General features: G+C 60.4%; 1 protein-coding gene across 4 annotated transcripts; it reads left to right on the forward strand.

Moving 5' to 3' along the window:
* Positions 1-1,815: 1,815 nt before the first annotated feature.
* AIPL1 (AIP like 1 HSP90 co-chaperone) lies at positions 1,816-9,826 on the forward strand. 4 transcript variants are annotated; one of them, XM_045804828.2, is made up of 6 exons: positions 1,816-1,929; positions 2,515-2,694; positions 7,403-7,591; positions 8,136-8,312; positions 8,398-8,539; positions 9,281-9,826. In XM_045804828.2, exons 1-6 carry the CDS (start codon positions 1,834-1,836, stop codon positions 9,481-9,483), a joined length of 987 nt encoding a protein of 328 aa, XP_045660784.1. In that variant the 5' UTR covers positions 1,816-1,833; the 3' UTR covers positions 9,484-9,826. The 4 variants fall into 4 exon arrangements, with proteins under 4 accessions (XP_045660784.1, XP_087722808.1, XP_087722809.1 ...); XM_087866682.1 differs by having other exon boundaries at positions 2,551-2,694; XM_087866683.1 differs by having other exon boundaries at positions 1,816-1,922; positions 2,574-2,694.
* The last annotated feature ends 17,377 nt before the right edge of the window (positions 9,827-27,203 follow it).

A 27,203-nucleotide genomic window follows, 5' to 3' on the forward strand; every position in this document is an offset into this window, starting at 1 on the left:
CTTCCAACAGAGGGGCCAGCCAAGGCCGGTGTAGGGGTCCGAGCATCACCCAGTTCCAGGACCCAGGAAGCACGGTGACTGACTGAGGGCCCGCCCCCCCGCGGCAGGCAGCCCAGGACAGGGGCTGCTCCGCTGCGGGGGCAGGAGCTTGGAGCTTATCCTGAGGGCAGCAGAGAGATGGGTTTTAAGAGGGGTGGGGTTATTAGGGTTGCCTCTTCCCGAAGTCCTTTAGGTTAGTCTGGGGGCCAACCAGTGGCTGGGGGCCCGTCTGGAGGCTGTGGCCTGAGCACCTCCTTCTTCTGGCATCCACTTCAACAAGCACCCCCGAAACCCATTCCCACCCCTGCCCACCGGGGGCCCAGATCTCTCCGATCTACCCCAGCAATCCCGCCCCCGCCCCCGTGCCTCTCGACCACCGTGGATTACATCAAGAAATCAATCCTCACTGGCAGGGAAGTCTAGCCTGATGAATACGTACAAAGCCAACAGCCACGCAACCATCCTGGGGGAGGGAGGGGACAGCGCTGCCAGGACCTCGGAAGCAGCCCCCCCCCCACCCCCTGGGTCCTCCCTCCGTCTCTCCCTCCTTGGACTTTCATGGTAATCACTCTTACTTCACTTTGTACTTTCAGCATCTAAGCATCCTTCTTGCTTCCTATGCGTCGGGACCCCTCTAGGGTTGCTGTGTGGCTAGAGAAGGGGGAGCAGAGGAGAAGGACCCCAGGACCCCTGCACCCTGCATCCTTACCCCTGTCCCCAGAGAGGGCTGGATCTGAGCCTTTGGGGGTCTGAGCACCCTGGGGGGGCCTGGAGGGGCCTGACCCAGCTGCCCCAGTGTGGGTTTGGGGGCTCAGGCTTGGCCTCTGTATGCCAATGGCTCCTCGTGGGAGACATGGGGGGGGTGCTGGGTTTGGGGTCCCACCTGCTGCTCCAGGGGAGGGAGGGAGGGGAGGTGGATCTTCCCGTTTCCGTGGGGAAGATGGAGTTAGGGAGGGGTCTGCCACAGGTCAGGAAATGAGAGGTGGGGTCCGCGGCTCTCTGCGGCCCCTGATAATCCGGTGTTGCGTCCCTCTGCGGCGCCCCCTGCCCCTTCCCGCTGTCAGTCTGGGATCACGGGGAGGAAGGACCCTGGGAGCCTGAGCGCCGCAGCTTCCACTGGCCACAAGGTGGCGCCAAACACCACACCTTCAGGTCACCTGTCCTTTAGAGGCCAGAAAGGGGATCCCAGGTGCAGGGACTGAGTTCTGCTGGGGCCCAGGGATGAGGGATGAGGGATGAGACCCTCCAACGGGGAAGAGAGAGCCCCGTTCCCCACAGCCAGAACCTGGAGTGGGGGCTGGAGCGGGGCTGGGGGACCTCCTTCACTTTCCCCAAACTTGCATCTTCTCTCACCCTGTTTTAGAGCCCCCCAGGCCAGAAACCTGCTCCCCCCCCCCCGTGTCATATCCTCTTCTGTGCAGAGTTTGGGGGGAGAGGAGGAAGAAATAGGGAACAGGGAAGGTAGGGACCATAGAGACCACAGGGCCTTGGCACGGACACCAGGGGGACAGAGGGGGCTTCAGGCTCCCCTCCTGTTCCCCTTGGCTGGCCTGAGGCCTCTCTCCTGCCACACCCTGTCCCCATCTTCTCTGAGAACGTTCCGGCAGCTTTCTTTTTTCTTGGGGTGGGTGTCAGGCGGGGGCCTCATGTCACCCTGAGGAGAAGGATGAGGTGCTGCCCGGCTTACTCCTGGCTCACACCCGCCCGGGGGGCAGGGCCAATCCCCAGGTCTGGGTGTCTTCCTCCCGGGGAGATTATCTCAGCCTGAGCCCCACACCGCCCTCCGCCGGAGCCATGGATGCCGCTCTGCTCCTGAACGTGGAAGGGGTCAAGAAAACCATTCTGCATGGAGGCACAGGGGAGCTCCCAGACTTCATCACAGGGTCCCGGGTGAGTGGGCCTGGTCTCCCGGTGCCAGACGCCCCCCCGCCCCCGCAGCCTTCTGCACCCCTGCTTGCTACATGGCACTTCACACCACTTTAGGCTTTGCCAAAACAGGGCCAGGAGGGCCCTTCCCGGAATTATCAACCCCTGAGCCTCTGGGAAGCTCGGAATTGGTGCCCATTCGCTGCACGTTTTTGATATTGGCAAATTAAACTCTGGGGTGCGCTGGGGGAAGGGCTTGGGAATTTTCTGGAGCCCCAAATGTTGAGTTGAAAGGAGAGGCCCTCAGGGGTCACGGTTTTGTCCACAAATCTCTGGTGGGCTTCCCTGGATGACAGAGGGGCAGGGTCTGTGGTCTCAGATCTAGGATTTCTCTAAGCAAGGCCCCCCGGACCCGCAGAGCTGCCAGGCAGTGGGACAGGGTCCTCTGGGCAGGGTGGGTTCCCAGCCCCGGGGCCAGTGCGGGCGGCATGGGGGTAGCTGTGGGGTCTGGGCATCTGGCTGGGGTTGGGCGAGCCCAGCCCCGAGGACAGCCCCGCGAGCGACAGTGGGAAGTGTGTCTAAGACCGGGGACCCCCTCTCGCTGACCAGGTGATCTTTCACTTCCGCACCACGAAATGCGACGAGGAGCGGACGGTGATAGATGACAGCAAGCGCGTGGGCCACCCCATGCACATTATCATCGGGAACATGTTCAAGCTGGAGGTCTGGGAAGTGCTGCTGACGTCCATGCATGTTGGCGAGGTGGCCGAGTTCTGGTGTGACTCCATCGTAAGTAGGCCCACCCGGCCACGCCGCCTTTGCCTCGCGCAGGGCCGACCCCCCGCTTTGTGGGGCTGCTGCCTTTCAGCAAAGTGGGGTGAAAACGAAACCCTGCGTCCACTTCCTCTGCCACCAAGAACGTGGAGTAGAGTCACGCAAAACCACAAGCCCCCAGAGTGACAGTCGGTGTCGCGGCTGGCTGTCCGGGGGGGGGGGCACCAGGCCGTGCCTGCACTCGATTACTGGATCCTGGGGACTTTTGGCCCCTGGTCACTTTCCTGCCCTCCTCCCCGCTCCCGTGAGCCATGTAAAACTGTTTTCAAATCTGTGGCTCTCTTGGGATCGCCTCCTCGTTCTGTGGCCCAGGTAGAAATGGACCACAGAACGTTTAAACAAACATTTCTTTTTTTTTAAAGATGTTTTAAAATTTATTTTTTCAAGAGAGCAAGTGAGCACAAGCAGAAGTGTGGGGGGAGGGGTAGAGGGACAAGCAGGTTCCCCCCGAGCAAGGAGCCTGATGTGGGACTCGACCCCGGGACCCTGGGCTCATGACCTGAGCCGAAGGCAGACGCTCAACCGACTGAGCCACCCAGACGCCCTAAACTAACATTTCTTATGGAAACTTTCAAACATATACAAAAGTCGACAGAAAGTACAGAGAGGTCCCCAACGCCCACCCCCCAGGCCAGCCACCGTGGACCCCGGGCAGGCTTGCTTCATCCACCCCTGTCCCCTCCTCTTCCTCATCCCACACGCTTAAGTTGCGCTCCAGACTCCCTGTCATTACATCTGCAAATACTAAAATTTGTATCTGTAAAAAGGATATTATCCATTGCCTCCATATCATTATTATGTCTTTTTAAAACCCCAGTAATTTCTTCATGCCAGTACTCTCTGGTACTGTTCAGATTCCTCCAGTCGTCCCCTCACTTACTCTTTGTGGTTGGTTTGTTCCAGTCTGGACCCAAACAAAGTCCATGCACAGGGCTTTATGGGTTTGTGTCTCGGGGCTCTGTTCTCTTCCCTGTCTTTCCCTTGACATGAATTTGTTGAAGGAATGGATCACTTGTCCTACAGAAGTCCCCATGTTCTGATTTTGCTGGTTGCTTTGCTGTGGGATTGTTGGAAGTGTCTACCATGTTTCTCTGTCCCCATAGTTTGTAGAAATTGTGCTGTGTGCTTCCCACCGGGCAGCCCGTCTGCTGGCCTCTCTCTCTGGGAGGCGTCTTCTTACCACCATTGGCCGACGGGTTCAGATGTCGCCCGCCCGATCCCGCCATTACAAAGTCCCCCTTGGCTTTCACCTAATGGACGCACCCATGGTTCCTGGAGACCCCTCACCTCATCGGGGGCTGCTGACTTTTCGAAGGAGCGATTTGGGGGAGAGGGAGATCTGAGTTTGAGCTCTGCTCTGTCGCTTGTCTGTGTGGCCCAGGGAAGTCCTTGCTCCCTCTGGCACTCTATTCATTCATCTCTAACTACAGAAACCCCACGCTAGGGGGCTGCTGGGGGGATTACAGGACGTGGTGGCTCCTGGGACAAGCCATAGGACCAGGCAACTGGAAAGGGCTAGCAGAATTTCGGACACGAACTCCCCTGTTTTGCTGACGAGGAAGCGCAAGGGGCAGAGAAGGAAAGTGACTTGCTCTGGGTCAAACAAGTTAAGGGACAGGGTCAGGGTGGGATCCCTGGTCCCCTCACCGCTCATTCTCCGCGGCTGCCATCATAGTGGAAAGTCAGGCTGCAGTGCCGTCCTCTACCGCTAGAGGCGCCCGCCCGCCTCGTCCCTGATTTCTTGGCTCACCGGGCAAATACCAGGGGAGCGACTTTTCTTCGCCAACCAGTGTCTGTGTTGTTCTTCGTCCTCGTGCTTAGAAAGACGTTAAAGATGTTCTATTTTTAGCAAGCCAAGTCTTCAGAAAATGGGCTTCTTTGCGGCGTCAGATAGTTTAAAAGAATACCTATTGGCTTTGCTTACAGTGAGGATGCCCTGCCCGTTTTAGACCGGCACACGCCTGTCATTCAGGCCGCAAGGTTGACAAGCCTTGGCCACCAGTGAGGGCCCTGCCTCCGTAGGACACATGCTCACTAATGTGGCAGAGCTGAGTGCATGGAGGGCTGCCAATAAATCCTGGATTGGCTGATTGCTTTGTTGTCTGTCGAGTTTCCCCTAACGTGGGCACAGCTCTGTCCGTGCTGTCTGCGTCCTCTTGGCCACAGTCACAGGAGGGCACTGCCCATCTCACTAAGCACCCACCCATTGTGCGTCTGTCTGTCTGCCTGTCTATCTGCAAACATTCATGGGGCACCAGGTTTGGACTCTGCTGTGTGTTAGGAATGAAACAGACCAAGTTCTGCCCCTCAAGGAACCTCGGTTCTTGGAGGAGGAGCAAACACTCGAGCAATTTCGATGCAGGGCAGCCAGTCCCATGACGAAAGTGAGGGCAGACTGCTTCGGGGCCACAGGAGATGGGCAACTAATGCTTTAGGGTCTGGGGGGAATGTCTCCAAGATGACATTGAACTGGGTATTGAAGGATGAATAGGAGTTCGCCAGGTCTACACGTAGGGAACGGGGTGGCATCCGGGCCAGGAAGTGTGAAAAGGTTTGGCATGCTTCATTTGGTTAGCCCCTTGCCCTCCGGGGGCGTCTCTCCGTTTAAGAATCTGAGTTGTGGAAAGATGCAGGAGTCAGTGGGATGATCATGTGTCTTCAACAAAGGAGTTAGGAGGGCTTGGCTTTCCCCCAGCAGCATTGCTTGTCCCTCCCTGCAGACCCCCCTCCTGGACACTGGATCAGTCTGAAGAGCAGGGGGCTTCCTCCCTCCCTCCCCTGCCCCCACGCCAGGGAAGCAGGGCCGGTCAGGGGCTGGGAGCTTCTGCCCCACTCCCACCCTAGACAGGATGCTGGTCTCTGGGTGGGATTTTTGTGCTGGTGCCCAGGATTGTGAGGCCAAGGGTCACACACTCACATTCCAAGAGGGGCCAGGAGCTCTGGCTGACCGCACATCATCTGCCTCGTCCAAATGGGGCAGCCAGGCCTCAGCTCCAACTGGACGGTTGCCTTGGGAAGGGGCAGGCCTGGCATGGCTGGCTACTCTGAGTTTTTAAGATGAGCCAGAAATCTTCATTAGCATGCGAGCTCCCTCCATATCTGAATGTTGGTTAACTAGTTGATAACATCTCCACCAGGTGAGCGCTAAGATAAGACCAGTTTGCGAGCCGAATATGGCCCGTGGCTCACCAGTTTGCAGCCTCCGGTACAGAGACAGCCCTGCAGACAGAAGGAGACTTGTGGCCCCCTGCCTCGGTCACAGGCTCGGTCTCAGTCCCCCGGGCTGCAGGCGAGCTCCACAGAGCCCCACGTGTGGCTCTGGCTGTTCTGTGGTCCCCAGGCAGGCAAGCTGGCCCCAAGATTGGCACACAGCTGGGACTCCTATCCTCCTGGCCCCCTCCTTCCGAGGAGGTGCTGACCTGCTGGGCACAGGACTTGAGACCCTCTTCTGGCCTTCCTCCTCCTTTCTGGATTTTTTCTGGCTCCTGGCGGCACCCCCAGCCCACCATGCTGCCTGAGGCTCTGCTGGGGCGAGGGTGTGGGTATCTCATGGGACAAAGGCTTTACCTGAGGTCCTGCCCAGGCAGCCACCTGGCCCTGGGGCTTGAATGCTCACTGCACTTGCTGGGACACAGGGCCTGGGAGCCGCCTGGAGGGCCAAAGTGGTCCTCCTTCAGCCAGCTGCTCCTGGGGCCTCTCCCTGCCTTAGGTCGGCCTTGATCCCACGGGATTAACTACCATCTGGCCTTCTTTCTCACAAAGGAGGCTCAGCAGGGCATTCTAGATTAATCCTGGATGGTGGGGCTGGGAGGGCTGAACTTCATCCCCGCTCTGGTGATTTGGAGGACAAGCTGAACTGTTTCTGCCCCTTCGGTTCCCTGAGCTGCCGTGAAGGCGCCTGAGATGGGCCATTTCTGCACCCCGTCCAAGCAGAGGGGGGTTCTCAGAGACAGCTCACAGATGGGGAAGCTGAGGCCCGAGGGGCTGGTTTCCCCCATAAGGGTGGCAAGCTCTGCGCCCAGTGCAGGGTAAGGCTGGGATGAGCTGGGCCTGTTCCCGCGCCGTCTCTAACCCACAACAGCGTCACTACCACAGGTGTGGCCGAGGGGACTGGAGTCCGGGGTCCCTGCTAACCAGCAGCACCACTGGGATGCCGATCTGGCCCTCTGGCCCCTGGAGCCTGCTCTTTCCCCTACTCTCCACACTTCCCTCCCTGCAGGTCACCAACCCATGGGTTCAGGTCTCCTTGGGAGAGAAGTAGGTCAGGGCTGATCACAAGGACCAGCCAGAGGCAGCACGGCCTTGTGGTGATGGCCTGTCCTCTGGAGTCAGGCGTGAATCCTGGCTCTGTCATTTCCCAGCTGTGTGACCTTAAGCAAGTTACTTAATGTCTCTGGGCTCCAGTCTCCCCACCTATGGAATGGGGATAGATGCCTCCCTGCTTGGGGCATTTTAAGGGTGGAAGGAGCTAACAGAAGGACCTAGTAGAGCAGTTTGCCTGGAACGCAGTGCACCACAGTTATTCGTGGGGGCGTGTTGGGGGCAATCAGCAGGAACAGCCACGGGGCAGTGTGGCTGTAGCAGGACTCAGGGTGGGGGCTCCGTGGGGCCCAGCTAGCTCTGAGCACACAGGCCAGACGCCATCTGCCGTCTTTCCGCCCAGCACACAGGGGTCTACCCCATCCTGTCCCGGAGCCTGCGGCAGGTGGCGGAGGGCAAGGACCCCACAGAGTGGCACGTGCACACGTGTGGGCTGGCCAACATGTTCGCCTATCACACGCTGGGCTACGAGGACCTGGACGAGCTGCAGAAGGAGCCGCAGCCTCTGATCTTCGTGATAGAGCTGCTGCAGGTGCGCCCCGGGGCCGGAAGGGGGCAGAGGGCTGTCCCAGCCACGGGGAGCCCCACCTCGCTGGTCGCTGTGCATCCAGAGCACGAGAGGGTTCATAAACCACAGCCATGCTTGTGGGGTGGTGGGGACTCAGCTTGTGGCCAAGGATGAGGTCCAACCTGAGGGCTACATGGGGGAACAAATAAAAGAATTGTGTCAACAAAAGGGCCTTTGTGGGCCTGCTAGGACAGTTGTGCGGTTTGTACACTGCACAAGGGTCTCACCTCTAGGGTGCTCATTGTAGACCTTGCAGATCTGAACTTTTATAATGACAGTTTTCCAGCAGATGGCAATAAAGTGTCTCGTTCTGGCCAGATGAGTAGGGAGACCGTCTTCTGAATACAGGAAGTCGAGTGTTGGCAAGGGGCTGTCTACTCCTAACTTGAAGTGCTGATTTAGGGCGGGGCGCAGTCCCCGTGGAAAATGCAGACGAGGCAGGGCCCCAGCTGTGGGGTGCAGGTGCCCGGGGTCCCCGCTCGCTCACCCGCCTGTGCTCTCGGGCCAGGTCGAGGCCCCGAGCGAGTACCAGAGGGAGACATGGAGCCTGAACAAGGAGGAGAAGATGCAGGCCGTGCCCGTCCTCCACGGAGAAGGGAACCGGCTCTTCAAGCTGGGCCGCTACGACGAAGCCTCTCGCAAGTACCAGGAGGCCATCATCTGCCTGAGGAACCTGCAGACCAAGGTGGGGGGCTGCCCGCGGGGCCGGCGCCGGGCGGGGGGGGGGCAGGCGGCCCGGCTCACGGCAGGCAGGCGTGCCCCCACCGCAGGAGAAGCCCTGGGAGGTGCAGTGGTTGAAGCTGGAGAAGATGCTCAACACCCTGATTCTGAACTACTGCCAGTGCCTGCTGAAGAAGGAGGAGTACTACGAGGTGCTGGAGCACACCAGCGACATCCTGCGGCTGCATCCAGGTGCGCAGGCGCGGGGCGGGGCCGGCAGGCGGGGGGCGGGGCCGGCAGGTGAGGGCGGGGCCGGCAGCCGGAGGCGGGGCCGGCAGGCGGGGGCGGCAGCGCAGGGCGGGGCCAGCAGGCGGGGGCGGCAGGCGCGGGGCGGGGCCGGCAGGCGGGGGGCGGGGCCGGAAGGCGGGGGAGGGGCCAGCAGGCGGGGGCGGGGCCCTGCCCGAGGCGCGGTGTTCGCGCGCAGCCGCCGGGACGCGCCCGCGGCACGCACGGAGGTGCACAGTGGCTCGCGCCTCGCCGGGAGCAGGTGTTTCCGGAAGGGAGGGGCAGTCGTGCACAGAGACGCGGAGTGACCGCGGATAGGGTCCGCGGACGGGGTCGGAGAGCCTGCTTCTACTGCGCGCCGGGCGCTGGGTTCCCTGCGCTCGTCCCCTCGTTCGGTGCTCGGAGTAACCGTGGGAGTGGGTGCGGGGAGGGGGCCTGGAGGCCGCGCAATGCGGGGAGCCTCCGTAACAGAATAGGGAGTTTCGGATTTAGAATTAGCTCTGGGGCCTTGGCAGGGTCCCCCGCAAGGGAGGGAGTAGGTCCCGCTGTTGCTGTTACCATCACCATTTACAGCCGAGGAGGCGGCTTGGGGCACAGAGAGGTGAAGGATCATGGTCAAGGTTAAGAGTTTTGTCAGCTGGTGAGGCCGGGCCTCCAAGGGGAGGCCTCTGACGCTGGGCAGCTGGTGCAGTCTGATCCTCCCCTCAGGGATCGCGAAGGCCTACTACGTGCGGGCCCGGGCTCACGCGGAGGTGTGGAATGAGGCGGAGGCCAGGGCCGACCTTCAGAAAGTGCTGGAGCTGGAGCCGTCCATGGGGAAGGCGGTGCGCAGGGAGCTGAGGCTTTTGGAAAACCGCCTGGAGGAGAAGAGGGAGGAAGAGCGGCTCCGCTGCCGGAACATGCTGGGCTAGGGTGCAGAGTGGGCCTTCCCAGCCTCCCCGGCCTGGCCTGGCCTCCCCTGCTTCCCTTGGCCTCCCCTGCCTCTCCTGGCCTCCCCTGGCCTCCCCTGGCCTGGCGTGGCCTCCCCTACTTCCCCTGGCCTCCCCTGCCTCTTCTGCCTTTCCTGGCCTCCCCTGCCTCTCCTGCGTTCTCTGCCTCTCCTGGCCTCCCCTGCCTCCCCTAGCCTCCCCTGCCTCCCCTACTTCTCTTGGTCTCCTTTGCCTTCCCTGCCTCTCCTGGCCTCCCCTGCCTCCCCTGGCCTCTCCTGCCTTCCCTGCCTCTCCTGGCCTCCACTGCCTCCCCTGCCTACCCTACTTCCCCTGGCCTCCCTTGGCCTCCCCTGCCTCTCCTGGCCTCCCCTGCTTCCCCTGGCCTCCCCTGGCCTGGCATGGCCTCCCCTACTTCCCCTGGCCTCCCCTGCCTCTTCTGCCTCTCCTGGCCTCCCCTGCCTCCCCTGGCCTCTCCTGCGTTCTCTGCCTCTCCTGGCCTCCCCTGCCTCCCCTAGCCTCCCCTGCCTCCCCTATTTCCCTTGGCCTTCTTTGCCTTCCCTGCCTCTCCTGGCCTCCCCTGCCTCCCCATGCCTCTTCTGCCTTCCCTGCCTCTCCTGGCCTCCCCTGCCTCCCCTGCCTCCCCTGCCTCCCCTACTTCCCTTGGCCTCCTTTGCCTTCCCTGCCTCTCCTGGCCTCCCCTGCCTCCCCATGCCTCCCCATGCCTCTCCTGCCTTCCCTGCCTCTCCTGGCCTCCCCTGCCTCCCCATGCCTCCCCATGCCTCTCCTGCCTTCCCTGCCTCTCCTGGCCTCCCCTGCCTCCCCTAGCCTCCCCTGCCTCCCCTACTTCCCTTGGCCTCCTTTGCCTTCCCTGCCTCTCCTGGCCTCCCCTGCCTCCCCATGCCTCTCCTGCCATCCCTGCCTCTCCTGGCCTCCCCTGCCTCTCCTGGCCTCCCCTAGCCTCCCCTGCCTCCCCTACTTCCCTTGGCCTCCTTTGCCTTCCCTGCCTCTCCTGGCCTCCCCTAGCCTCCCCTGCCTCCCCTACTTCCCTTGGCATTCTTTGCCTCCCCTGCCTCTCTTTGGTTATTTTTGTAGCTTTATACACTTCCTCTAGCACATCGTCCACTCCTTCTGTGCAGGGTGACCAAAATTAAGTCTTTTGTGCTTTGTCTGAGCGCTGACTCTAAAATGAAAAAACCAATAAACAGTGTAAGTTTCCCCGCAGGCCCTGCACGACACTGTGGTCACGTTCTTTTTCTGTGGTTCCAAATCCACGGCCCCAGGGCCACCAGAATGAGGCTGTTCCTGGTGGCGGGAGTGTCCACGCACGTTGTGATGTTTTCTTCTCTCTCCTTCCCCTTGTTCGGGGCACCAGGATGCTTGGGGTCTAAGTCCTCCCACCGCGGAGGAAAGAGGGTTGTTGTTTGGCGGGTTCTGCTTGTGGCTAAGGGCCGTCCGGAGGGATGGCCAGCAAGGCCTGAGGGAGGAGGTCAGAGCAAGGGGACGCTGTGAGCTGGGGAAGCTGGAGCGGGACGGTCACCCACCTCCCGACGGCCCCGGAAGGCTGGGCAAGCAGAGAAGGCTATGGCTCAGAGGCACATGCAAAACCCGTCTAAGGACCAGGAGCTACGGCCCCAGGACTCCTGGACCCCCTGGTCCTTGGTGTTTCCTGCATGCGCCTTCCCTCTGGCTGTCCTCTTTCCCGGGGTCCGCGAGGACCTCCCCCCATCTGTGGTCCCCCCAGCAGGACTGATGCCCGAATGTGTCCCACGACCCTGCCTGGTCCCTGGTGCGCGTCTCCCCTCCCGATGCCCCAGGACCTTTGCAAGCCAGAGAGAGAAGAGGGGCAGGGCCGGACGCTGAGGGCTATGGTAGCATTAGTGCTCCAGGCGGGGATGGACCTGGGCAGCCGAGACCCCTCCCCTTGTCACGGAGTCCACAGGGGTTCCTGCGGACATGCCGTCCGGCGGATCAAGATCAGCCACATTTCCGATCGTGTCTTTCTAGGTCCGAGCTCCCCCAGCCCCACCGGCCCCCAGCCCTTCCACCTGCCTCTCTCTTTTTGTGTGTGGTGGACACAAGGGTCCCGTGCCTGTGACAGCCTCAGGCGTACTCGGCCTCTCCCCCGGAGGCCCCGCTCTCTGAGCCTCTCTGCACTTCTCCCTGGTAATGTCTGCCCTGCCAGGCACACTTCTTACCCGTGTGTGCGTGTGCGTGTGTGTGTGTGCACGAGAGAGGGGGAGAGAGAGCGGGCTCACCTCATCCTATTGTTACTACAAAGGCCGAGGGCGGGACAACAGGACACTGTTGTCAGGAACCACGGCATCTCACACCCATCTGGCTAGTGCGGGGTGGGGGAGCTGACCTGGGGCCCTGTAGCGCGCGGCTGCGCCCCCAGGCCTCTGGCCCCTGCGCTGGCTTCCCCACCCTCAGCAGCTTCGGGATGTGGCCTGCACGCCGGGGCTGGAGGCCCCTGGGTTCAAGCCGACGCCTTCCGCCTCTGCGCCCCACAGACGGCCATCGGGTGCCCGGGCCTGTCTGCGCCCTCCGGCCTCCCCCCTGCCAGCACCCTTGTGAATGCGCTGGCCTGCTGGACCATCCAGCGCAGTGTCCCTGCTCAGTGCCCTTAGCTGGGTCACACGGCAGGTCCCTCTGCCTCGACGTGACCTGTTCACGGGTTCTGGGGATTAGGCCGCGGGCATCTCTGGGGAAAGACTGTCTTCAATCACACCTGCACCAGATGGTCCAAGCGCAGGGGGCGTTGTGAGCCCCTCCCCCGCGTGGTCTGGGGGTCCTGGCCTCTTTGCCTGACCCTGCCCCCTGCGGGCTCCTGTGGAAGGTCAGGCAAAGCCTCGTCTTCTTTTTTTTTTTTTTTTTTTAAAGATTTTATTATTTATTTGACAGAGAGAGAGACAGCCAGTGAGAGAGGGAGCACAAGCAGGGGGAGTGGGAGAGGGAGAGCAGGCTCCCAGCGGAGCAGGGATCCCGATGCGGGGCTCGATCCCAGAACGCCGGGATCACGCCCTGAGCCGAAGGCAGACGCTTAACAACTGCGCCACCCAGGCGCCCCACAGCCTCGTCTTCTTGATGGCCACTGTGCGTGTGCAGAGCTCCTGGCCTAATTACAGCTTCACATCCTCGTCAGCACGAGAACCTGATGCACAAAGACTCACCCTGCCTCTCGCCACCAGTAAGGACACCGTCGGACGACGCACGGGGGCATCGGTCTCCCCAGTGGCCTGGAGGCTGGAGGCCTCTGCGGACCACGCCCATCTCAGGCCAGTGGTGCTTTCTGCCTGTTTGGGTCGGTGCTGCGCCAGCCGTGAGGACAACGCCCGCCGTGGATGGGGGCTCGGGAACATCGGCTGAACCAGAGCATTTGTTCATGGAAACCATCTCCGTTCTCACACATGCAAGGACCCTCGGAAATGGTCAGCCCAAACCCTTGCTTTGTGGATGGAGAAACTGAGGCTCACAGATGGGGAGGGGCATATCCGAGGTCACCGTGGCAGTCGTGGACAGAACCAGGGACAGGGACACTTCTCCACACTGAGCAGGGTGCCGCGGGAGGGAGGGGAGGAGGGCCCCATGCCCCGGCACAGCTGAGGGGCTGGGGGAGAGATGCTGGGGACAGGTGTCAGGTGTCCAGAAGCCGGTGTCTCTGCAGCGGCTCACACAGGTGCAGTTGGGGGTACTCCCACCGTGTTCACCCTGGTGGCCTGGAATTGGGAGGGCAGGTGGGCCAGAAGCAGAGGGTGATGAGGTCCACGTGCAGAGAAAGGGGAGGAGGCAGGAAGAGGAAGGGGAGGAGGCAGGAGGGGAGGAAGATAAGAGGGAGAAGAGAAAGAGCGGTTTTAAGATCTGTTTCTCGGCTGGGACATGGTGTACCCTCCCCCCGAGCCGACCTCATGGCCCCCTCCCTCAGGGAAGAGGGGCAGGTGTCGCACAGCCCCCCCCACCCCGCCCGCCATGGTCTGATGCAGAGCGGCCTTGAGTCCACAACCGGGGCACTGTGTCCCGCAGGGGCGCAGGCGGGAAGGGGAGGGCAGCGTGCTCCAGGCCGCATCGAACACAAGCCACAGCAATGAGTTTAAGCTTCCTGGCAGCCACGTTAAAAAGGTAAGGAAGAAATAGGTGACGTTTATGTTAACCCAATACGTCAAATTATTACTGTTTTATCGTAAGTGAGATGCTTTGTGTTTTGTTTTTGACACGGTCTCTGGAGTCATCCTGACTCCGTCAGCGTGTGGCAGCTGCTGCTGTCCGACTGCGGTGGCCTGGAATGCATACATGCCCTATCCCGCTCCGGCCCCGCGCCCCGTCCTGCTCCGGCCCCGCACATTACAATTTAGTCTGACTCCTCCTCAAGCTTCGTGTGAACGCGGTCTGACCATGTGTTCTGTTCTGTGCTCTCTCGCAGTGTTAGTGCGTAAGCCTAGCGGGTTCAAGCAGAGGTGTGCTCCTGGGGGTCTTCGCTGGCAGGCGTGGATGGCAGGGCTCAGGGAGACAGACAACAAACCAAAAGGTGCCGCCTATCATCACCATCATTCCGGTAGTGATGGAACTCTGTGAAAGGCTACCGGGTGGCCACTTACCATTGTGCGCGTTGTGCACTGCACAATCGGGGGGAGGGGGTGCCCTGTTTACCTACTTGTCATCTTAGTGTAGTTACTGCAAGTTCCCAGCAGATGGCGGGAGAGTGTCTTGAGGAAGGCTCAGCTTTTCCTAATTTGCTCTTTTGCCATATTGGCTAGTGCTGGCCCTGGGTTTCTGCTCAGGTGGCCTGGAGAAGTCATTTTCTGGGGGCAGGGCTTGCGAATGTCCACATCTGACACCGGCTAGTACCCGCTGGCCAGAGCCAAGCCGGGAGCGATGGCTGGCAGGTGATGCCTGGAACCTGGGCCCTTCTCTTACCCAGTGGAACGGCCTGGCGGCTGGGCTGGGGTGGTGCGTAAGTCAGGGCGAGGGCGTGGTCACCCCTGCAGACTGGCCCGAGAACACTGCTGGAGCCTGGGGTCCTGTCCTGAGGGCAGGGCTGCTCCTTTCCCAGCCAGGCCCAGACACCTGCTCCTTCTGGGAACGCATGCGTGGCCCTGACTCCAGCGCAGGACGCACCCGGCGCCTCTGCGACTTTCCCGCTGCGACCTCCAACCTCCGTGCTCCCTTCAGGGTCCAGTAACCACGGCCCCCCATTGTTCTGGGGCTGGTGCCGGCCCCTGGCTGGTGCAATCTGGGGGACCGGCCCCCCTTGGGTTCACTGCGTCCTGCCCGCACCTCCATCAAGTCCCCTCGAAAAACTTCCCTCAAGGTCCCCACTTTGGCAGCACTTTGGGATCCCAGCCGGACCCCAGCTGCCGTTCTGTCCCGGTTAATTCAATCTTCCCGACACCCCGTGGAGTGGGTTTTTCACCCTGTCCCCATCCCTGCCTCCTGACAGTGTTTGCAGAACTGGAGCACAGGACAGGTTAAGGGACCTGCCTGCGGCTGCCCGGCCCGGTCCCCACAGAGCTGGGGTGGGGAGCAGAACTAAGTCTCTGACCTCAGCTCTGGCCCAGGGTTATCCCTTCGGGAGGCGTTTGCCCTCTGGATGGAGACCATCCGCCGCGGTCCTCCTGACTCTGACACCGCAACCATCGGTTTGGTTGTCGGAGGAAGGCCAAGCACGGCTGTCATACATTTGCCATGGTGCACACGTGGGGTTCCCAGAGGCCAGCTCGGTGACACCTGCCCTGTGTCTGCAGGGTGACATCCAATGTCGGCAGCGAACAGAGGGCAAGTGCTCTGCCGTCCGACAGGCTTGGATTCCTCACCCGGTCTGACCAGCTGTGTGATGTCGTGCAGGTTGCTTGACCTCTCTGAGCCGCAGGCCCTCGTTTGTACAGTGGGTTATGACGTTGCTCCGTTGCTGGGTGCTTGGGAGGAGTGAGTTAGTGAATGCACAGTGCTTGCAAGGGCTGACCAGGACACGCCACTGCTCATTACGACAACTGCCACGCGGGCTGTGGGCCCGGGGTCACCTCCTCGCACACCTGGGCTGCACCCCAGCCGCCCCGACCCTCATCGTGCCTCCTGGGAGCCCATGCTCAGGCGCCTCGGTATTCTGGCTCTCAGCCTGCTCGTGGTCCTGGCAGCTCCTGCCCACGTGGGAGGAGGGATCCGTGGCCTTGGGGAGCCTGCTGCATATTTTGCGCCAGTGTGAACGGTGCGACCTTTCGCGGACGTCCCCTTTCTGTAATAAATACTGCAAACGGCCAACCCCGAGTCTTTACCTCCTTCACATGGCTTTTCGGGAGCCCTGTGGGGGAATTCGGAGCAAGAAAAGTGACCCTGATCTGGAAACTTTGTATTCATTCTGCTGACAGTTTTGCTTTTGTCTCTTAGAAATGCCTTTTCTTTTCCTGGGACTTGGCATCTCCGCCGCCCCACGGGCCGCCCTGTCCGTTCCTAGGCCCAGCATCCCCAGGCCCCACCTCTGGGCTTGCAAACGCCCCAGAGTCCAGATCGGAGGAGGGAACATCGGTGGCCGGCCGGGGGGTGGTGGGGGAGATGGGGGGAGGCTTGCAGCAGGTGGAGGCGGCAAAGAGGCCCCCCTCTGATTCGGTGACGCCATCAGCCGTCTCTCCCAACCTCCTTCCCCTCCATGCCTCGTTCTGTCTAATTTAAGAACGGCTGCCTGCCGTGGGAACCAGTTTCTCGCGGTGTGCAGAAGCCGGCCTCCCAGGAAGGCTGCTGGAGGGGGAACGGCGGTTAGCTGGGAATTTAGGGACGGGCTCTCGTGGGGCGGGCCACTTGGGTGCCTTCTTCCCCTGGCGAGGAGGCGGCCCCACGGTGCAGAGAGCAGGCGGTCTGTGCGCCTCCCGGGGGGGGAGCGTGAACGCAGCTGGGGAACGGCCGCTGAGGTGGAGGGAATCCTGTGTCCTGTTAGACGGACCCCCGTGGGCCTGAGCCCGGCCAGTGCGTGGAGGGAGTTGGAGGTTCCGTGGGCCGTTCTGGGCATGGCCTGCCGCCTTCCTACCTGCCTGCTGATGATGCTGTGTGTGACGAGGGCGCAGTCCCGCACGGAGGGTCTCGGGCCCCAGGATACTCGCTGCTCAGGGCTGTACGTGAGTTGTTTGTGGGAAGAGGCCGGGGGGCAAACAGAGGGCCGGCCGTGGTGTCGGGGACTGGAGTGCAAGCAGAACGAGGTTGCTCGGGTGGCCGGACACCACACGATAACAACGCGCTTGCAGGCCGACCCGTGGGGTCCAGTGTTCCCGCGCACTCCACGACCAGGACTGCGGTCTGTAGGGTCAAAGTCGTGCTCGAGGACACTGCTTCCCCGGCGCGAGGTCAGGCTGCGATGACGCCGGAGAGCAGGAGTCCCGTCTGTGGTCAGACGTGCGGGCCCCTGTGTAATTCGGGTGAGACCAAGTGCAGCCCTAGCATGTGGAGGGAAAGAGTCGGAAGCCAGAACCTCGATACCCTCCTCCCACTTACAAGAATCCACTCGTGTGCTCATGGGAACCAGCTAGAGTATGTTTGGCTCCCTCCTTACCTGAGGCCAGGACGCTCTTCCTCCTTGGGGCTTGGGCTCTGGACCGCGGTGCAGACCCGGTGTGGCGCTTAGGACGCCTTTCTGGAGCCTTCTGTCAAAACCTGCTTTCCCATCGCTTGCTGGCGGCTGTGACCTGGCCGAGGAGGTCCGGGGTCGTGCCCGGTGAGCCCAGCCGCCCCTCCTAGCACTCAAGCTCCCACGGAAGCAGGTGTGAGGCCCTGTGGTCAGGGCCCCGCAGCAGGTCTGGGGCAGAGCGGGGACACATGTCATTGTCCCTGGCCCCATCGTGAGCGCCCATGTCCCCGCCTGCGTGAGTCATTCCCTGAAAGGACTCAGGGCCAACGGACTCAGAGCTGGCCGCCCGGTGGTCAGCGGGCTGTCCTCGCTGGAATCGGGGGGGAGGGGGCTCGTCAGCTGCTCCCTCCCCGTGGGGACGAGAGTGGAAGTTTTGCAGGCATGCCATGGAGGGCGACAATTGATTCATGGGCTCGTGACTAAAAGCCTACGTACTACGTTCCAGGCCTCGGGCCTGAGTGTAGGGAGGTGAGGCCGGAGGCACAGGGTTCCCGACCTCACTGGATGTCAGAGTCTGCCGAGAGGCTCGCTCAGGGTCCTGCCCCGCATGGGCTTACCTGGCAGAGAGGGCGGCCTTGTGCGGAATCAGAGAGGCAAGACCACCAGGCACCCCTGAGTGCTGAGCGGCTCCATTTCAGATGCACACATGGGAGGGGGTGCAGAGCAGCTCAGCCTCAGAGGGGGGAGGGGGCGCCGGCCAGAGCAAGGGGGGGTGGGGGTGCACATGCCCTGCCCGCATTTGCAGGCAGAGCTCGAGGAGCCAGGGAAGCGAAGCGGGAGGGGTGAGGCATGCACGCATGTGTGCACATGTGCATGCCCGTGCGTGTGTATGTGTGTGTGGGGATTATTATTACCCCAGTCTGCAGATGCGATGAGGAGGCCGAGGCTCTCATCGGTGAGGGCACCCATCAGTGACGAGGACGAACGCCGTCACCGGTGCAGAGGCGCGGAGCCCCGCAGCCCACGGTCTGCCGTGCTGGGATGGCCGGTCGTGACCTCCCGCACGTGGGTGTGGAGGTGAGAGGGGGTCGGAGCACACGTGAGTGTCAGGTTTGCCTTGACTGCGCAGAGGAAGGGTCAGGCTTTGGGGGGTTCCAACGCCCCCCGCGCCTTTGCTCTCTGTGCATATACCTTTCCAGATGCTGGTCCCCATCTTGCTTTTCTTTGCTGGGCTTCTGGATGAAGAGCTGGCCTGACAGCATCTCTGTGCCAGCGGAGGCTCGAGGACCGGCCGCCGGCAACCCTCCTCTCCAGCTCCAGTCTGGTTCTGCCGCTGCCTCGGGGGCCGGGACCCCACGGCTGAGGAGGAGTGGAATCAGCTGACCCCGACGTGGGGAGATGACCCTGGGGTGTCTGGTGGGTCGTCGGAAGCACCGGGGTCCTGAGGAGTGGAAGAGGCAGGAGGGGACCAGAGAGGGGCCAGCATGCGAGGGACTCCGCCAGACGCTGCTGGCTGTGAAGGTGGAGGAAGGGGCCGCGTGCCGGGGGACGTGGATGCTTCCCAGAAGGCAGACTCACCCCTAGAACCTCCTGGAAGGAACCCAGCCTGCCAACATCTTGATTTTAGCGCCGTGAGACCCACTTTGGACGTCTGAACCCCAAGACCATGAGATAGTCAGTGTTGTGTTGTGTTAAACCACTTCATTTGTGGACATTTGTTACCGTGCAGGGAGGTCAGCAGCAGGGGCGCGGCCCGGTCAGGGCGAGGGGATTGGCCTGAGCTTCTCCCTGGTGAGCCCCTCGCAGTTTCCACGTCCTCGTAGACCAGAGACCTGGGTCTCCAAGCCCACTCTTGTCTTTCCGTTGTGCAGTTTGCTCCCACAAAATATTTTACCCCTTCAGTACGAGAGTCCCGACGTTCAAACTATTCAGGTCTGATGCCCTCGGGGGAGCCGGGGAAGTCCTGCCCACGCTGCCGAGAACGGGGTCAACGACACCAGCGAGCTCCCAAGTCCAGGACCCATTCTTTTAGGATGAAGACAGACGGCGCCCCTGTGTTCGGGAGGTCACGGGAGGTCACAGGTGGTCTGCTAGTACAACTCTCCAGCTGCCATTCCTCAACATCATGAAGTCCCAGTTCCCGGTGGCTTCGGCACAAAGACACAGAACCCGTCTACTTAAGGTCTCCGCGAACCCCACGGCATTCCGGCCGTGAGAGTCCAAGGCGCCAGCCGGGAAGAGTGGCTTCGTGCCCGCGTCCCTAGCCTCCCATCCTGCGGGCCCCCCTCTCGCAGCCCCCCACGAGGAACATAAAATGCCGAAGCAGGAACCACATTCGTCAATAAGAATGTCTTCCCGCTAAGACTGGGATTGTGCTGTAACGGGGGGGGGGGCTCTAATTAGAATTACAATAATCTGCCAGACTTGCTTCCCCCGCCCCATTGCACCGTATGAGTCCAGCTAATTTTATTATTTTTTCAATTGCCAATTTGAAAATACATCCATTCAGAAGGTGCACAATGAGTAGCTCTGGATTTTCAATTTCAGCTTCAATCTTACTTTCATGCGACATCTTTTACCGGTGGGTTTTGTTTTTTTTCCCCCTGCAACCTTTAGCAACTGCGTTAAAATCTACACGGGACAGAACCACTCATCCTGGTTTTAAGTAAAGAAAAAGTAAAATGAGTGAGTAGAGCACAAATGATTGAAAAGGACACACGACACTGGAAAACAGAGCCGGGAGAAGCAACTTCTATCCATCGTGTGTTTTTATTGCGGTGAGATCACGGGGTCACAGGTGTGTGTCTTTAAGGGAGAAAAGTGGTTTAAAATAATAAACCTGAAATCAAGATCATCTTTCCAACATAACAAGGGTCCAATTTGTAGCAGCGTTTTCTATCAGACGGTCCGGAAGCTTTTTTCCTGTGGAGCTGTCCGCTAGCTGAAACGTTATTGCCTCGGAAAAGCATGAATTACAAGGAAAAATTAGTGCGTCTTTCAGGAATGCACTTCCTGGCACGCGGCGTGTGGAAGAAAGAGCGTGTGTCCACGTAACCCTTTCAACACATATTCAAACATTCGTTCCAGAGCAACGGTGGGAACCACGCGTGAGCAGGACTAGCGGGCTGCCCGGCAAGCCTGGTGGCCGACATGCCGCGTGGCGGTGCCGTGTGGGCTGAGCCAAGGCTGCACTCCTGCGCTTCCTCCCCGGCTCTGACCACACACGGTCTGCGCGGGGGTGGGGGTGGGGGTGTGGCGGCTGCGGGAAGGGGGGGCGGCTCTCTCGGGCGGCTTCCAGCGAGTCTGACCCAGGAGAACCCCGTGCCACCGCGTCTGACTTGACACGTTCCCACCTGGAAGCCGCGCGTCTCTGCTGGGTGCCTTCTGCCCGTCTCCGCTTGCGTGGCTGCCCGTGAGCTCTCCGCTTCCTGCGTCCAAGAATACACCAGCCCTCGTTTCTTTTTTTTTTTTTTTAAGATTTTTTATTTATTTATTCGACAGAGAGAGAGACAGCCAGCGAGAAAGGGATCACAAGCAGGGGGAGTGGGAGAGGAAGAAGCAGGCTCACAGCGGAGGAGCCTGATGTGGGGCTCGATCCCATAACGCCGGGATCACGCCCTGAGCCGAAGGCAGACGCCCAACCGCTGTGCCACCCAGGCGCCCCCCAGCCCTCGTTTCTGCTCACCTGCACCCCTCCAGCTCCTCACCGCCTCCTTCGGCCACCGCCGCCGCGGTCTGCACCGCCACGGGCTCCCACCCCATGTTCCTGACCCGCCCCATGCTGGGTCCCTGCGCGTCCACCGCTGTCCCTGTTTCAACAGGCAGGTGCAGTGACTCTGCTGGATGACGGTGAGCCCATGTTGCTCCTGGACTGTGAGCTCCTTCCCGGGTTCAGCTCCCTCCAGCACACAGGCTCACTGGCGTCCTGCCCGTGCGGGGGCATCTCCACGCTGACTCTGACTCGGTTTCCCCAGATGCCCGCAGACCTCCTCCCTCACCTCCTCCAGGCCCCTCTGGCTGGAGGGGAGCCCCCATCCTCGCCCACACCCCATTCCCGCTTTACTTCCAAAGGCTGCCCTATTTCCGTTTTGTCTGATTTCCAGAGGCAATTTGCCGTCCTTGCCACTGTGTTCCTGGTGCTGGGAATGGTGCCCGGCCCACGGAAGGCACTGAGACATAGTTGTCCAAGGATGGACTGGCTCAGTGTTCTCTGCATCTACCAGAAATTCCTTCCAAACATCCGTGGGTACCGTGCAATCCCTCTTGGTGTTGGTCCCCCTGTGATTAATCAGCTTTGGATTTTCCCCCCGGTGACCTTCCTTCCGTTCCTGCCACACAGCGTCACTCGGGGACACCGCTTTGCCTGTTGCACGTTCTCTTCCGCGCCTCCTGGAGCCCGCCGTCTTTCTCTTTTTCATTTGCTCCTTCGTTCCAGGGATGGAATGTCCTCCAGTGGGTTTCTGAGAAAAGGTGCGTGGGAGACGGACGCATGGCTGAGCGTGTGTTTAGTTTCCCTTCACACTTGGCTGGTCTTGCACTGGCTGGAGAATTCGAGGCTGGGGACCAGCGTGGGAGCTTTCCGCCACTCACGCTCTCAGCGTCTCTGGCTGCTATGATGTCAGTCTCCCTGGGCTGCCGTCGAAGTGCCACCGAACGGGGACCTCGCGTGAAGTCTTCTGTCTCCCACTTCTGGAGGCAGGAACTCCAAGACCACGGCGGCTCCTTTGGGGAGCTGGGGGCAAAGGCATTCCGCGCCCGTCTCCTTGCCCTGGAGGTTTCTGGTGCCCTTGGCCTTGCTGGCTGCCATCGCCCCGACCTCTGTCCTCAGTGTTACATGACATCTCCCTGTGCGTGGCTCCGTGTCCGGTTTTTATGGGGACATCCGTTGTATTGGACTCGGGGCCCGCTCTGCTACGCTGTGACCTCATCTTAACCAGAGACGTCAGCACTGACCCCACCCCAAATCACATCGCATTCGAGGTGCCGTGGTGAGGACTTGCCTCTATGGGTGTTGGGGGAATGCGGGTCAGCCCGGCGTGCAGAGAAGCCATTTTCATTTTGGGTATGACTGCACAGGACTTCTCTCGGAAGCTTTTCGGGCCCTTCCTCACTCCTGACACTGGGAAATTGCAGGGTGATGTGCCTTGGCGGGTCTGTGACTTCCGTTCCCACGGGCTGTCAGTAAGCCCTTCTGTCTACAACACTTGTCATTTGCTTTGTCCTGTTTCGTGCCCCATCGCTCCCCTTTCCATGGGGAACTCCTATCAGTTCCGTGTTGGGCCTCGTGCACTGATATTCCAGACCTCATACTCTTGATTTCCTATTGACTGTGCCTTTTCTTGTCTTATTTTTGGGGGATATTTCTTCAACTTTATTTGCAAAATCTTCCACTCCATTTTGTACTACTGCTGTCCTATTATTAATTTCTCAGAGCTCTTGCTTATGGTGGGGTCGCTTCTGTTTTATGGAATTCTGTTCCTGTTTCGTGGGGAACGGTAACTTCTTTTATCTCCCTGAGGGTATTGACGATAAGGTTTTTGAAACCTATTTTATCAGAATTCCCTGCTTGGTCTGCTCACATTGGGGGTCGTCCCCAAGGTCTAGAGACCCTTGCTGGCCCAGCGCATTTTTAAGGTGAGACAGTGGTTGTGTCTCCGCACCTGGCCCGGGCTGCTGGCGGGCGGGGGGGGGGGGTGCGGGGGGCTTCACTGCACGATGAGCGGGCAGAGGCCTGGCCGTTCCCAGGCTCCCAGCTTCAGTGGGCTGCCCAAGCCTCCTTTGGAGATCTGTGTCTGCTGGCAAACCCTGGGCATTCGGGATGCAGACGTTCACACTTGACCCTCTGCCTGCCTGCTGGCCCTGAATTGGGGAGAGGGGGGCTCCCCTCACAGGGGTTTGGTTTGCTCCCACGGTCCAGAGACCTCCTGGGGACACCGTGAGGCAAACCCACATGCCTGTGGCTGGAACGGTCATAATTGCAGACTCTGCTGTCCTCCCCCTGCTCCTTCTCTGTCCGGTGCGTCCGTGGGGCCTGGCAGGGAGCAGAGGTCGCTCCCCATGCCGGCCCCTGTGTTACCCGCTCACTCCTGGACTGCTGTCCCTTTGCCCCTGCAGGCGCATCTCTGCTCCTGTCTGGCCCTCTCTGTGCCTCTCCGGATGGGCCAGACCAAGAGGACTGAAAAGGCCCTCTCCTCCAAGAAGCCTTCCAGGGTCCCTCTCTCCCAGCCTCAGCCCACAGACCACATTACTCTCGTAACACTTACTGCTTTTTATTTGCTCTGTGGCAGTTTGCAGCCCTGCCTGCCTCTCCTCACGCCAACCTCCTTCTGTGTGGTCCAGGCCTCGTCCCTTCTGAATCTCCAGTGCCTCCCACAGTGCCCGGCACACAGTAGGTCCACAGTGACCAGATGGCTGAGTTTGGGACCGGAACTTGTTTACCTGTGGCTTAACACCAGGTGCCCTGGGGCAGTATATTTGTCATTTTCTTTGTGAATTCATTGTTTTGTTTCAGTGATGTTTTTCCAAAAATTTGCTCCTCCCTGGTGACGGCGTGCCTCTCTGCAGAGGGGTGTGGGGCTCAGAGATCAGGCTCGCACTGCAACCAGCATCTTCCAGCCCAGCTGTCTGAGCCCCACCTTCTCACCACTGCCTGCCTCCACCAGGCAACTGTCTCCAAATCCAGCTGAGTCTTCTCTCCAGGGCCAAGCTGGTGGCCAAGAGTGGGCCCTGGGGTCAGACGCTTGTGCTACCCCGGCCCTCACCTCCCCAGGCTGCCATCCGTCATCTGCAAAGTAGGAATAATAATGCTGCTGTTGCAGGCTGTGCGGGGACCAGAGGAAGGTGTGCATAGGGAGCGACCGGCACAGTGTGTGACATATGCAACTGTTCTATTCACTAGCTACCACACCTGGTCCTCTGCAGCCGGTCGAGGGTGGGGTGCTGAGAACCACGCTTCCATAAACGTTAGCTGTGAAGATGAACCGTTAGCCACTGTGGTCGGTTCGTTCTTGTTTCTGCAGCCTGATTCCATGCCTTCTTGGTTTCACCCCTGACGGCCTAGGGTCCCCCTTTATTGACCACCCTTAACAGCCAGTGGTGGAATGAGCTCTCCGTCGCAGGAGGTGTTCAAGAAGCTACCTGATGGGTTCAGGCCCTGGATGGGAGGAGGGAGGGCGGGGCGGTCAGCCTGGGAGCCCCCAGGTCACTTACCCAGGAGAGGTTCTCACTCCTTGAAGGATAAGCCGGGTGCGACATGTGCGAGCATGCTGCCTGGCGGTTAAAACCTACGGAGTTCAATCTGGAGAGAGTTCGCCTCCTTGTTTGCTCTTTTAAGCTCGCTTGTTGCCATGGGAACGGCAAGTGATTGCAATCACCAGTGTTTGTACTGGGAACGCACACCCATCAACGCGGCTTTCGAAAAATAAGAAATACAAATCTTGACTTTGGCCTGACGCTTATGACCTTTGAGAACAGACCCCGTGAAGTCCCGCCACCTCCTCCCCTGTGCAAGGGCTCCAGTTCTTCAGAAAGTCCCACCAGCCCAGCTTCCCGCCCCCTGCTTCCTCCCACCCTCAGCCCCTCCCTCTCCCAGGATGTGCAAGGACCTGGCCTCCCTCTTGTACCACCCCCCCACGCTCGTTCTTACCACAGTATCGTGACCGCTACTCGGGAGCACGGGGATCTGGGAGTCTGTGCACCTGCCGCGTTTCCGGGCTCTGGGTGCCTCGGGGACTTGGCGGCCCCCCACCCACGCTCCCCAGGGCCAGCTCTCTCTGCTGGGCCTCAATCCAGAGGCTGCCTGAGGGGCCTCGCCCAGCCTCCCCACGGGCCTGTGCCTCCCCTCCGGGGCTCAGGAGCCACTAAGGGAATGTGAAGATGTTGGCCTAATGCCTGGAGATAATCGACTGCCGCACTTTGCTTGAGTAGGAGAGACCCCAGGGAGCTTCTGAGCCCACACCCCCGGACGCCTGAGGGTGCAGGCCACTTGACAGAGGCCACGGAAGGGAGAGCAGCCCCCAGGCCCCCCCCCAGCACCCGTGGCTGGTTTCCCGTAAACCCCTCCCCTCTGTGCCGTGCCCAGGGCACTGCATTTATAAAGCTCACCACCTGACCCTTACTGAGTGTTTGCGGTACGCACAGGCCTTGGGTCCCTCTTCTTTAGAGAAGATGCACGTTGTTATAAAGCTTTTAAAAAATGAGCTTCGTTCTGGAGATGGGTACTTAGTGGTACTGTGTTCTCGGGGCCGGAGCCACAGGCTCGGGGAGGGGATGGGCCCCCACGGATTCCAGACTCAGCCCTGGCCTCCAGGCCCTGGGGTGGCGTGGGGGACCCGCCTCGCCTCTCAGGCCCTGGCTGTGGTCTCCTGTGGGCTGGAGGGAATGGAGCTGACCTCGTCCACCTGGTGTCACCTGTGAGGGTCCCCACGAGCTCGTGGGCGTGCCTGCCTTTCCTCAGGTGTGAAGAATCCTCGAGTTCCTGTTGCAGAGTCTTAGAATCAGGCCTCCTGGCTGCAGGCAAGGCTGGCGCTCCCGGGTTCCCAGTCCAACCCCAACGCCTGCTGGAGGGATCCAAGCGTTTACGCTCATTTTGGGATGCAAATGATTCCCCTTTGACTTTGCAGTAATCCGGGGGTCTCTGGCTTGGATTAAGGAACCCATGGAGGATGAGAAACCCCAGGGTCCAGCTCTGAGGAGGGGTTGGGGTGCATTCGCCCATCTGGCCAATCCTGGGGGCCGTCTGTGTGAGGGGCCCCGTGCTGAGCTCGGGGAGTCAGGAGAAATAAACAGAATGCTCCTGCCTCGTGAGGCCCCTGCTGATGTGTCTCTACCAGCAGCGTCCCCCGCAGGGCTGTGGTTCCTGCCTTTCGGGCACCTGTCTGAAAACCAAAAGCCTTGGAAAGGGACTCGTGTCGTCTCTTAGAAACAGCTGCATTGTCTGTGTAAACAGGACCCTGGTTCCTCCCCGGCTGGAGCAGAGTCCTATGCCCACCCGTCTCCCTGGATGGAGTGTGAGCCCGCCTCACAGTAGATGCTCGGTAAGTGCTGGCTGGACAGAACTCAGTAACTCAGGTCCCAGGGGCGGCTGGCTAGCCCATCACCAGGACCCGTGCTTCCCTTCCCCCACGTGGCGGTTGCCCAGCCTGGGATGAATTTTCACCTGGGCAGGGACACAGGAAGAGACATGCAAGGGATGTGGGGCCGTTCTGCCTGAAGGGACTTAAGAAGGAGCGTTCCTCGACCCTCTCCTTACCCCCTTGGCCAGTGGGGAGCAGGGGACAAAATATAGCCCACATGCCCAATCTGGTCCTGCTGTGTGTTTTTATAAATAAAGTTTTATTGGAACACAGCCATTGCCGGCTGCTTGTAGGTCAAGTTGACTGGACCGTGGCCACGCCCAGTGGTCTCAGGGTTGGTGTGTGCATGCTTTCCTGCTACGGTGGCAGAGCTGAGAAGTTGTGACAGAGGCATTCTGACCCACAGAACCTAAAATATTTGCAGAAGAAGTGGGCGAGGCCTGCCTCGGGGTGGGACAGGGGGTGGTGGGAACTGGGTCCCCGAGTCTGTATGTGGAGGAAATGCGTCGCCGCCAGGAACACGCACTCTGAGGGACTCTCACGTGGGTGAGAGGAGGTCTGTCAGGGTTGGGACCGTTCCTTTTGGGGGCTCACCCGGCGGCGAGGCCTCGATCAATGGCCGAGCTGCGCGGGGACGTGCCGGGGATCCTCTCAGGGGTGTTGGGTTGCTGACGGCTTGCACACCTCTTGCTGGGTCTGCTTCCGAATGTGTGCAGACCCGGCTCCCCGAGCTCGCTGACCCAGCCCCAGGAGTTGCGTGGCCGCGGCCTCGAAAGGTGCAGGCCCGGCGCTGCTGTTCCGCGGAGGGCAGCTCTCCAGAGGGTGGGGAGGCAGCCGTGTCCCCCGCTCTCGGCGCCTCGCCAATGTGCACGTGCCCAGGGGCTGGCGAGGCAATTTGTCGTCAAAATGACTGGGTTCACTTTGGGCACATTGGAGGAAAAAAGTGATATCCTAGGGTCTAAATCTCATTAAAAAAGCAATTTTGCAATCAATTACCATGCAATTTAGCCACTAACTGTTTAATTATAAAAAAAAAAAAGGAAGACGGGGAGCAAGCCACAGTGAGTTTGTGGTTCCTGTCC

This window comes from Ursus americanus, chromosome 14, assembly GCF_024610735.1.
Source record: "Ursus americanus isolate L20-20 chromosome 14, mUrsAme1.1.p, whole genome shotgun sequence".
In the NCBI taxonomy this organism is placed as follows: Eukaryota; Metazoa; Chordata; class Mammalia; order Carnivora; family Ursidae; genus Ursus; species Ursus americanus.